The 11,729-nt window shown below is 38.2% G+C and overlaps 1 protein-coding gene across 1 annotated transcript; it reads right to left on the reverse strand.

Annotated features, from left to right (window-relative positions):
* Nucleotides 1-7,687: 7,687 nt before the first annotated feature.
* Nucleotides 7,688-10,147, reverse strand: LOC109152470 (protein FAR1-RELATED SEQUENCE 5-like). The gene is made up of 4 exons (XM_019300170.1): nt 10,114-10,147; nt 9,646-9,995; nt 9,181-9,536; nt 7,688-8,891 (listed from the first exon to the last, which is right to left on the reverse strand). The coding sequence occupies exons 1-4, from the start codon at nt 10,145-10,147 to the stop codon at nt 7,688-7,690; spliced, it is 1,944 nt and encodes a 647-aa protein (XP_019155715.1).
* Nucleotides 10,148-11,729: the final 1,582 nt, after the last annotated feature.

Below are 11,729 nucleotides of genomic sequence, written 5' to 3' on the forward strand. Positions count from 1 at the left end.
CCATCTATGTAGTTAATATTTGGAGAACAAGGGTTAAATATTGTATAGTTAGTTTTTGAACACAATCCGTTATTTCTTGGCAAAGTATATTTCCACTGCATTGGAATATTATTTTTTAGTGTACAAGAAATATAATTTTAGTGCTTCCAAGCAGTGGAAAAATATTTCCACGCACTAGAAATCAAAATTAGAATGATGTTGAAGCACATTAGTTTCATAGAAACGTGAAACTAAAGAAAATATCGAATATAGTACGAATAACTTAAGCTAGAGATAATTGTGAGGTAAAGAACAATTACGACAAACAGCAAAACTACAAAGTAGAGAACATGCTATAAAGAAATCAAACAAAAAAATTTAATTGAAATACCAGTGAGAATATGAGCTGAACGGCGAAGTTGGCAGCAAGGGAGTTGGATTTACTTATTTCATTATTATTTATTATTGTTATTGTTATTGTTATTATTATTGTTATTGTTATGTTATTATTATTATTATTATTATTATTATATTATTATTATTATTATTATTATATTATTATTATTATATTATTATTATTATTATTATTATATTATTATTATTATTATTATATTATTATTATTATTATTATTATTATTATTATTATTATTATTATTATTAATTAATTAATTTTACTTTTGTCACACGACTTTTGAGATCTTATCAATTTTGGTTCTTAACTTTGTTATTTTTTTTTATCAATTTTAATCCCTACGGCCATATTGACGGTGAAATATTGCCGGGTTTTATATTTTAGGGACAAAAGCGTCATCCCAAGGAAAGAACTTCAATATGTAAACAAAAGAATAATCATATTTAGAGAAAACGAAGGGTTTGCCAATTGCTGACGCTATGAAGGGTTTATAGGGATTCTCTTTAGATATTGAAGATGATTTCTTGGGATGACGATTTTACCCTTTAAAATATAAAATCCAGCAACATTTCGCCGTCAATTTGGCTAAAAGGACAAAAACTGATAAAAATAAGAAAGTTAGGCGCTAATGATCTTGTGGTCTAGTGGCATGAAGTGGCTCTACCAAATGGATGGTCATGGATTTGACCCCTAGTAGGGGCGGTATTGACTAAAAAAAATAAAAAAAATAAAACAAAGTTAGGCACTAAAATTGAAAAATTTTAAAGTTGTGCACCAAAAGTGATAGAACCTCAAATATCGTGGGACCAAAAGTGAAATTAATTATTATTATTATTATTATTATTATTTTTATATTATTATTATTATTATTATTGTTATTGTTATTGATATTATTATTATTATTATTATTATTATTATTATTATTATTAAAAAATGTTATTCGGTTCGGTTTAGTTTTTTTACCGAATCATTCGGTTTGGTTTTTTTTACCGAATCATTTGTTCGGCATTCAAAAGTACATTACTGTTCGATTGTTTGGTATACTACCGAATCGAAGTGGTTCGATTCGGTCCAGTACTATTCGGGAAAATTGAATGGCCCACTCATACTCTTTGGGGCTGGGAAACCTTTGGTAATATCTTTTCTAAGTTGCATGAACTTGAGGGTAAGGTGCAGGCATTGGTGGAGGTGCTGCAACAACACGTGGACGATGATAGGGGGCTAATGGATTATAAGGAGAGTGTAGCTCTTTTGAAGCGACAAATTTCTATTAAGGAGGAGTACTGGCAGCAAAAGGCGCATATGGTGGTTGTGCAAGAGGGGGATATGAACTCCAAGTTCTTTCACTCGTTGGTCAAGGAGAGGAGGATGAAGCTCTACATTCATAAGGTAAAAGATGACACATGGCGCCAAACTTATTAAAGCGAAAAAGCGCACTAAAGCGACAAGGCTGGGCTTTGCTTTAAAGCGAAAGCGCAAAGCGAAGCTTGAAAAGCGACGCTTTAAATATATGTATATATATTATACATATATATAGTCAAAAACTCCAAATATTCAAATAATTATGCAAAATAACATAATTCATTTATTTAAAAATAATAATAATAAACTGCTTAGTACTGCATGTCTGCCTTCAACCCAAACTGCCAATCTGCCACTCGCCCACTCTGCATATATAATGATGATTTTAACCTCATATAACATATGTATCTTCCTTCTGCACTGTCCGTAACAGAGGAATTTAAAAAAAAAAAAAAAAAAAAAGCGAACGACGATTTACCAGTGGGCAGTGGTAACTGTTAACCACCAAGGCAGCAAGGAGGAGGCAGTCGATGAGCTGTGAGAGGCGGTCGGCGATAGTCCACAGGGAGCACAGCAGCTGAGTCGCGGCTGTTGCGTAGAGAGTAGAAGGCGGCTGTTGCGTAGAGAGTAGAAGGCAGCTGTTGCGTAGAGAGTAGAAGCGACATGCGACGATGAGGGTTTTTCTATTCTCCAGTTGCGACTTGCGACCAATATTATCTAGGTTTTTTATTTTATTATTATTATTTTTTACGTATGACCGTTGACTTTGCGCTTCGCATGAAAAAGCATCACTTTTTTCTGCTTCATCGCTTCACCGCTTCTCTGGAAAGCGCACTTAAGCGTGCGCTACCTCACAACGGTGCGCCTTGCTAAGGCGAGGCGACACACCGTCGCTTGCCTCGCTTTTGCGCTTTAAGCGCAAAGGCGAGCGCTTTTCACAAGTTTGCATGGCGCTGGATCAATGATAGACAAGGGAAAACACAACAATCTGTCTCATTTTTTTAGCATATGTTCAAAGCAGATGTAGGTACTTTTGACTTGTTTAAACTTGATTGTGTGTCACGTCTGGTTATTGATGAGGATAATGCCATGTTAACTGCTGTGCCTAAGGAAAATGTGGTTAAAAATAGTGTTTACTATGAATTCTGTTAGTGTTGCAGGCCCTGATGGGTTTTCTGTGGAATCAGATATCGTACTTTCAGTGTGCACACCCCTAACCTGGATTCCAAGGCCAGCGGGTAGTATCCAACCTAGCAGCTCGAGATTTTTCTACCAAGTTACTTCTAAAAATCGGCCTTCTCTAACCGTATTATATATATATATATATATATATATATATATATATATATATATATATATATATATATATATATAGTCTCGTTCAGGTGTGAACATTGCTTAAGTTGTGAACGTGTGAATTGTTTTCGACCGTCCCTTTTTTTAATGATAGACGGTTGTGAGCGTGGGTTTAGGCCTTACGATGTGCATGCTTCGCACTGTATCTCTTTTTCTGTGGGTGGGTTTTGGTGCGATACTCTTGTTCACCGTACACAGCTGGTCCGTCTCATCCAAATTTCCGTCCTAGGACTTTTCCACTCCAACTCTCCTCTGTCGATCAATTCTCCAATTCCAGCTCATGGCGAGGTCGAATGGTGATCGCCGGTCGAAGCGGGGTAAGAACGGCCATCAATTAACGCCCGCGACACCTCCTGCTACCAATAGCCTCAGGATAGGGTATGCGTCGTGGCCGTTTAAACGAAGGCTTCGCCGGCGTGTTTCTAGCTCCGGTTGACGGGACGATGTCAGCCGGAAGGCGTCAGGGATAGCAGCGAGGGTTGCTGCACGGAGGAAGGCGAATCAATGGGGGGGGGGGGGGGGCAAAAAGGTTAGTTCTGCGTGGTTCTGCCTATGTTTGCCCTGGGGGGTCGTTTAGACAGTTAATTCCCTCTTGATTTCAAGTTGATAAACACCTGAAAGAAACCATTTATGTATTTTAGATTAGAAATATTGTCAAGAATAATAAAATGCAGAATATTGTTCTATGGCAGTCATATATTTCCATTTACCATAAACATATATATTTTATATAGGGCTTAGGGCCTTCTACTGATATTATTATTGTACAGTGCTACTCTTTCCTTATCATTCATCCATTCCTTGACTTAATTTCCCAGACAAGAAGAATACTTCCTAATTTAAGATTCTTTACATTCAAATTCATTATTAATTATATTTATTATATTGTCCATTATATTCTTTTTAAACTATCTTGTAATTAAATATATAGTTGTGACCCTTGTTCACATGAGGACACATCTAAAAGGAGGACGTACAATTATGACTAATCCTATCCATTGGTTGCAAAGATTTGAGTGATTGTGATTGATTCGAAAATATATGGTTGGATTAATGGAATCATAATTAAAAAAGGCATAATAGAAAATATACATAGGATTTAATTAGGGATAGAATTTGATTAGGATATTATATTTGATTTTTTGAATGTATTTATGGTAGAATATGATTCTTCATGTAGAATATTCCTTTTATTATCTATTTTTTTCAGAGCTTTTTCATCCATACTTATTTTAACAGTTGACTTTGATTTGTCCGTATGTCATCACATCGATAATAGTTTGGTGTGTGCACTTGTATGCAATATCGTATGCACTGTCACTCAAGACCACACGGCAACCAGACGAGTGCACACACACCACCAAATAAGTGCACACACCTGGCACTCAAAATCACACGACAACCAGACAAGTGCACACATACCACCAAGTCAGTGCACACAACAGTTACCAAAACCAGTTAGCAATCGGACGAGTGCACACATATCACTGCGTCAGTGCATACACCTCTGAATATACAATCCAAGGCTTCCACTCATGGATGTTGTCCATTCGATCATTTCTACTATACTAATAAGAGCCCAAGAGAGTTAGGCCTATAATGAGTAAAAAAAATGGGGGTCAAAATTTTTAGTCAAATGAATGGCTCAGATTGATCAGATTTTAATTTTTACTTAAGATTTTCTAATTTATCCTTAATGAATATGATTATCCGTTAACTTTTCCGTTAAATATTATCTTTTCCGTTAATTTTGGTTAGTTCACCGTTAACTTACTCATTGATTTCAATAAGAAAGGTCTTAGGTTCGAACCCTATCCCAATTAAAGTTGGCATAATTAGTACTTACTCTTATTAAATTAAATAATAATTTAGTAGCTATAACAAAAATTAATACATATGTATTTCTTTAGTTTAGAGTTATGTGTCTACAATGTCTTTACTCAAAAAAAAATTATTTATTATCAATAAATTAAATAAGAGAAATAATTTCGTTAGTTATATTGTCTTTATTTTTCTCCAATATAAAAATTCTTTACATTCAAATTCAACAATTGATTATATTCGCTACATTGTCCCTACAATGTCTTTATTAAGAAAAATTTATTCATTATCAATAAATTAATTAAGAGAAATAATTTTATTTGTTATATTGTCTTTATTTTCCTCCAATATAAAAATTCTTTACATTCAAATTCAGCAATTGATTATATTTACTACATTGTCTATTATCGTTTTTGTGCACTATTTTTTAATTAAATATCAAAATTATAATACAAAATAATGTTATATATTTATTTACCAAGTATTTTATTAATTCAATGAAAAAATTAAAAAATATATAATTAATAAACAGCCAATCATATTAACTATTTGAGGGATTTGTTGACAAAGAGAGTGTTTTTACCGACCAGCACGACGGTAAGCATCTTGGTGCACACCCATGACCTTGTGGGTTTCAAACTCAAACTAATTACCGCTTGTGCTATGCAGATTGGGACTGTGGTTCGCGTCTCATCGAGCGAGGAGGAGAGGGTGGCTTGGTTCGAGAAGCGCATGGACGGGGTGTTGCAGAGTATGGGACGTCGGGGGATGGCCGACATAGATTTGGTGAGTTTCCCTGCTCGATAAAATAATTGCCACACCGCCTACCGCCGATGTTCTAATAATCGTTTAAAATGGCAATGCAGTTCATTTCCGCTGATTTTTGATGGCCATTAACTTCAAGCATTACAGTTTTGACATCATCGACAGCTCGTCGGCGAAGAAGCCTAACAAAGAAATGTATGAAGCTGGTATGTGTCTCTATTCTCCGAAATATATGTTCACGCCCTAGCGTTTTATGCCGGCTATGTGTGCTGCAAATTTCTGCAAATTATTAGCGTTCACAGTTGCGAGCGATTTAATGGATTATTTTTAAGTTTGTTACTCTGCGAATTTGATTTCATTCCTCTGTGTTTTACGGTGCGTTGGTGTATAATTTTCTGCTTTTAAATCTGTTAGATTAGTGCTAGAAATCTAGGTATGTTTTTTTAATTTGTTTCATTCATTTTGGAAGTCTAACATTATTTTTAGCTTAAATTTTTGAAGTACTGGTGGGAAACTATGCATGATGCATTTTTCTTAAGTGCAAACTCTGTTTAGTTCTCATATGTTCGCCTTCTGTACACTGTTTGCACTTTAAGTGCTGTCATTTGTTATCCATAAATATATTAAAGGGGTGTGTTCGGTTTTCGGTGATTATTTGTGCAGATAACATGCCTTGCTGGTTTCTTGGACTCTAACCTCCAGTCTCTTCGCGATGCACGCCTTGAAAACATGAAACCCAAGAGGATGCAGATGGCGTGGAGGGATACGACTTCTACGTCGGATTCCGGGGTTTTCACGATGCGGCACATGGAGGCTTTTTTTGGGGAGGGGTGCGCGAGCTTGGACACTGGCCTGCAGCGGGGTAATGTCGCGCAACTAGTCAATCTACGCAAACGATACATTCATAATATACTACTGAGTGTGGCCAATACTCATGCACGCAGCATTGGGGCGCGCGCCTCAGAGTTTGAGCGCCGAAGATTAGCACAGATGCATCGGTGGGCACGGCAGCCACCACAATGATGGAGTGTCAGTCTGGACTGGTTAGCCATGAATAAGTTACGTATGCAATAGTCCTCGTAGCCGGTGGTTTGTAGTGTTGACACCACAATAATAGCGTATTTAAAATTCAGGCGTGTTGGTAGCGTTTTGCAGGGGATTTTAGCTTAGTCTATTGGTTCGTTGTCTATAATCCAATGGGATATCACATTACTAGTTTAATAATTTCGGGTAGCATTAAAAGTTATCTAGATATAATTATTTACGAGTTTTGTGTATGCTTTTCTGGTTTACTGAGCACGGTTAATATGTACGCGCAAACCATTAGCACAATTTTGCTCCTTTTTGGTTTACGAGTTTTGTGTATTGGTGTCCGTTTAAAAAAATGGCCAGCAATCTGCCTGTTAATATGGTGTTATTTTCTGGTTAATTGCTCACATCAACTCGCACCAAAATAAATCCAATTGCTCACACTCCCATACCCACATTATGTAACCCAATTTTTTTAAAAAGAAACAGGAGACAACCCATGTATGCACCCATGTCCCCCTCAGCTGCTACCAGTGTGGTAAATTTCTCATGCCATATTAACAATTAAATTGGTAAAAGCTAAACAGAACACAACAGTCTCAACACTAAATTATAGGATAAACACCATTCACCGATGAAAAATAATTAACAATTAAGTTGGTAAAAGCTAAACACAACAATCTCAATACTAAATTATAGGGTAAACACCATTGACTAATGGGAAATAAACCGATTGAAAATAATTAACAATTCAGATCGAAAAAGCTAAGCATAATAGTCCCAATACTAAATTATAGTGCAAATATCATTGACTAATGGAAAATAAAACACGACCCAAAACACTACCATATTACTTGTGAGGGAAACTACGTGCGTTATGGTGGGCATACTTCCCACAAATCCCACATTTTCGTCCAGTTTTGACATTCTTCTCAATGGCAAGCTCTCGGGTGCTCTTAATACGCTTCCCAGTACCTTTGTTTTTTGCTTGTGCGGGGCCTTGATCGTTATGGATTGTGGTGCTTACACACCGCATAATGCCTGAATGGCGGCACGATTACCCTTAATAGGTCCCCCAGTATTACCATCGCTTGCAAATTCCATCGTAAGACTCTTTAGTACATCGACCAAACGTGCTTGTCGCTCCGTGTTACTGCCCACCAACCCAACACATGTGTTAATATCAGCCCAAAGTCGTGTCGCTCCACATGTTGACCCGTTTGCAACGGATAACTGACCACTGCATGCACCGCAGGCTAGATGTTTGCACCACCGGGTCACAATGTATTGTGACGGCAACTGCCCAAGCTGTGCGTCTCGAAACACTAGGAACATATGCCTGCAGACTAGACCCATTCTTTCAAACAACTTGCAGGTGCACGATGCACTGAGCCCCTTCGGATCGTGGTGTACGCTGAAAATTGTGTTACACTCGCCTCGGATGTCGTAATAGATGCTCCCCCCGTCCTCACGAACTCCTACAACTCGGGAGTAAAAGCAGGCAGCTTCGATCTCTTTCTGCAGCTCATAAAAAATAGTTATCGTGAATAGCTGTGCAACATGCCGCTCGAGCGCTAAAGGTGTTTTGAATTCTGGTATGTATCCCTCACACTCTGCATTCAATTTTGCTTGCCTGTAGCGTTGCGTTTCAATGACACTCTCGTATTGCATGTAGAACTCTACCAGACTCGAATGAGGGCGTGTGAATTTTCCGTACACACTGTTTTCTGCTTCCGAATGAGATGTGGTACGTACCAACCCGCTCAATGGAAAATCTGTAAAATAAGCCGGGATCCAGCTCTCCCGTTCTGTGTACAGTTTGCAAAACCACTGATGGGTTGTCAGGTTGTACTCATCTATTAATAGGTTCCATTGCGCCTCAAATTCAGCACTATTGATTCTCTCATTCCATACGATAGCATTTAATTTGTTGCGAAACTTCTCGTCTTTAGCTAACTCATTCCCGATTTTTTCCGGGACCTTGGTCATGATGTGCCACATGCAGAAGCGATGACGGCTTTCTGGTAAAACTTCTTCGATAGCAACTCTCAAAGCAGGGTCTTGGTCGGTCACAACACACAATGGGGTCTTTCCCATTGCGCATTTAAATCTCTCCAATAGCCAACTGTATGAGTCCATATCCTCCTTAGTGAGCAAACCGACCCCGAAAGTGATGCATCGTTTGCGGTTGTTAACCCCGGTGAATGGCACGAACACCATACTGTACCTGAAAAATAAAAGGGTATGCATAATCAGTTAACCATATCAGTAGAATATTTTTCGTGATCGTAGCACTCCTTAAATATTTTTTTATTCCATACGATTTAAAAATCGACGGTACACACCATTGATACACTATTGGTTATAACTCGACTGGTTATAACTCTTGCAATTCAATTTTATTTAGGAGAGGCAAATCAAACCTATTACACCAACTGCACACAAGCACACAGAATGGAACTCATGCACAATACCCAAATAAACCATGGATAGATAAACCAGGGTAAGCATCATACCTGTTTGTGCCGTAAGTTGCGTCAAACGAAATAGTATCACCATAGCAAGAAAATGCGCGCCTGCCGCTGGGGTCAGCCCAAAAAAGTCGTGCTAGTCGATCATCTTCGTCGAGCTGGTAATCAAAATAGAAGTCACTACACACTTCATGCTTCGCTTTGGACTTCTCAATGATCATCTCGCCATCACCGGCATCGACGTAAGTTTGGAGGTCACGTTTAAAATTGTGGAACTCTACGTCGGTTGCACCCACATTCCCGTAGGAACCTGCCACCTCCTTGCAAAACCGCAAGCCTGTCGATGCCCCGATATTGGTCTTAACACAGTTTGCTAGGAATGCTTGTTGGGATACATTCAACTACCGGTTAATCCGCATAAAAATTTTAGAAGGTTCAGAACACAGTTTGTGGATATGTTCTTCTACATAAACGTTTCTTCCTCAAGCAGATCTTGGCCTTGCAATTGACTCTGTTAGAAATCCTTCGTTGGCGCTCCCTGTTCTTTCCTCTACCAACATCACGGTCTGGAAGCCGGTTAATCCTGCCACCACCTCTGACCCCTTGCCGACTACACAGTAAATAGCGCATGAATATGACCCCATCTCTGTCTCGCTTGAATGTCCCCTGGCGAACGTCAAAGTCGCTTATTCGAGCGTAGTTCATGTAGAATTCGATACCTTCTTGTAGTGTTCTAAACTTGCGTCCAACTACAGGCAAAATTGAATCATCCACATTGGGCTTCCACTGGAGCGAATGTGAAGTCGCCAACCCCTCTACCGGTGCGGTAACCTCTGCTACTGGCAACATATCTATGGCACCTACAGTAGTCAAATCCAAAAGTTAGGAAAAATAAAATACACTCTCACGGTGGTATGCAAATCATCACGCCGTCCAAGCCAAACGGGCGCACGCAATATATGATCGATCGGCGCATACAACCTGTTGAACAACCGGTGTCTTCATCATCCATCGTCAACGTCCCTCCTTGGCCTCCGACAGTGCACGAACTGACCATCCTGGGTATAAGGGAGAGAATTCAGTACCGTACGAAACCAAAAACGCCTTAGCGGGATAGGACTCTTTTCAAACGCAATATAAAGAGGTTACGTAAAACACCAGGGTACTACGTGTGGCAAGGTGCACTGCAGTCAGATGCGACATAATCTTTGTGACCGTCGGATGCATTAAATCGATGCACCATAATGATCCACAAATTCACATGGTTAATAAGGTGTGCACCAGAAAATTACCCTATATATATATATATATATATATATATATATATATATATGGTTGGGTTCCTGTGAGAACAGGTCTTCCCTTGCGGTCAGTGCGACATACACTATTAGGTATGCATAAATACACCACACAGTGTTCAAAAATACACCATTATGTGTGGTGTATTTTTTTTTTTGTGTGGTGCATTTTTTGTCATTTCATTCTAGCGTATTCTCGAACACTGTATGATGCATTTATGCATACCTAATGGTGTATGTCACACTGACCACACGGGAAGACCTGTTTTCACTTCTTAACGCTAGGCCCACTTGAAAGGGTTTTAACAGCACAAAGACAAATAGGAAAACATCCGTTAGTACGAAGCTAAGTATAACAACACTCAACCCTGTAAAGTACTATAGAATATACTTTGGAAAACATTTGATAACATTCATAATTAACAATCTCATCTCATAAGCAACTATAGTCACATCACACTGTTAGGTGCACCAGTGGCTTCTTCTTCATCTGTAAAACATTTCCAGACATTCCACTTCCAAATCATCACTAACACATTATACCACAACAACAAGTCATCTAATAGCTCAAACATACAACAATCAAGCATTTAGACTCATTTCTAATAATATAACAGTGGTTTCACAGAGCCAAAAAGAGATTGGGAATCCATGGGTTATACCTTTCTTGTTTCCTCTTCTTGTTGGGATTCCTCCTTCTTCCCAAGCTAGACATCTCCTTCACCTCCTAGACACCTCAAACAAGCCACACAACAACTCATAAAACTTAAGTCTCAGAGATAGAAATATGAAGCTGAAGAAATGGAAGGCTAGAAAAACTTACTGTGTTTTCTTATAGAGATTTTGTTTGGGGAAAACAAGGAAGGGAATCAAGAGGCAATGGCTGAAAGCATCTTGAGTGTCAATCCAGTCATACTTGAGTGTGGACGAATTCAAAGAACTAATATATGAAAATTGTTTCTGCATGCACACAACTAGATTACCTATGTGTATGATTAAATTTGAAATATGAATTCAAAAAACACACAGGAGAGGATTTAAGAAGATATCGTTGTTCGAAACTCCATCCCCCAAGTTGGATACATAAAACTTTGTCCAACGTTTAGGCACAAAAATTGAAAAGAAAACCGAGAGAGAATACAAACCAAAAGAAAGGTTAATGGCGATCAGGACTGGGATTGTGACACCCCGTATTTTCCTAAAATAAACTATAGTCCCGATATTAAATATTTTATTAAAATTTTTTATATAGCTATTTAATTTAAAACGGGCTCGGGTCTATTTTTTATATGAACT

Source organism: Ipomoea nil, unplaced genomic scaffold, assembly GCF_001879475.1.
Source record: "Ipomoea nil cultivar Tokyo-kokei standard unplaced genomic scaffold, Asagao_1.1 scaffold2422, whole genome shotgun sequence".
Lineage (NCBI taxonomy): Eukaryota > Viridiplantae > Streptophyta > Magnoliopsida > Solanales > Convolvulaceae > Ipomoea > Ipomoea nil.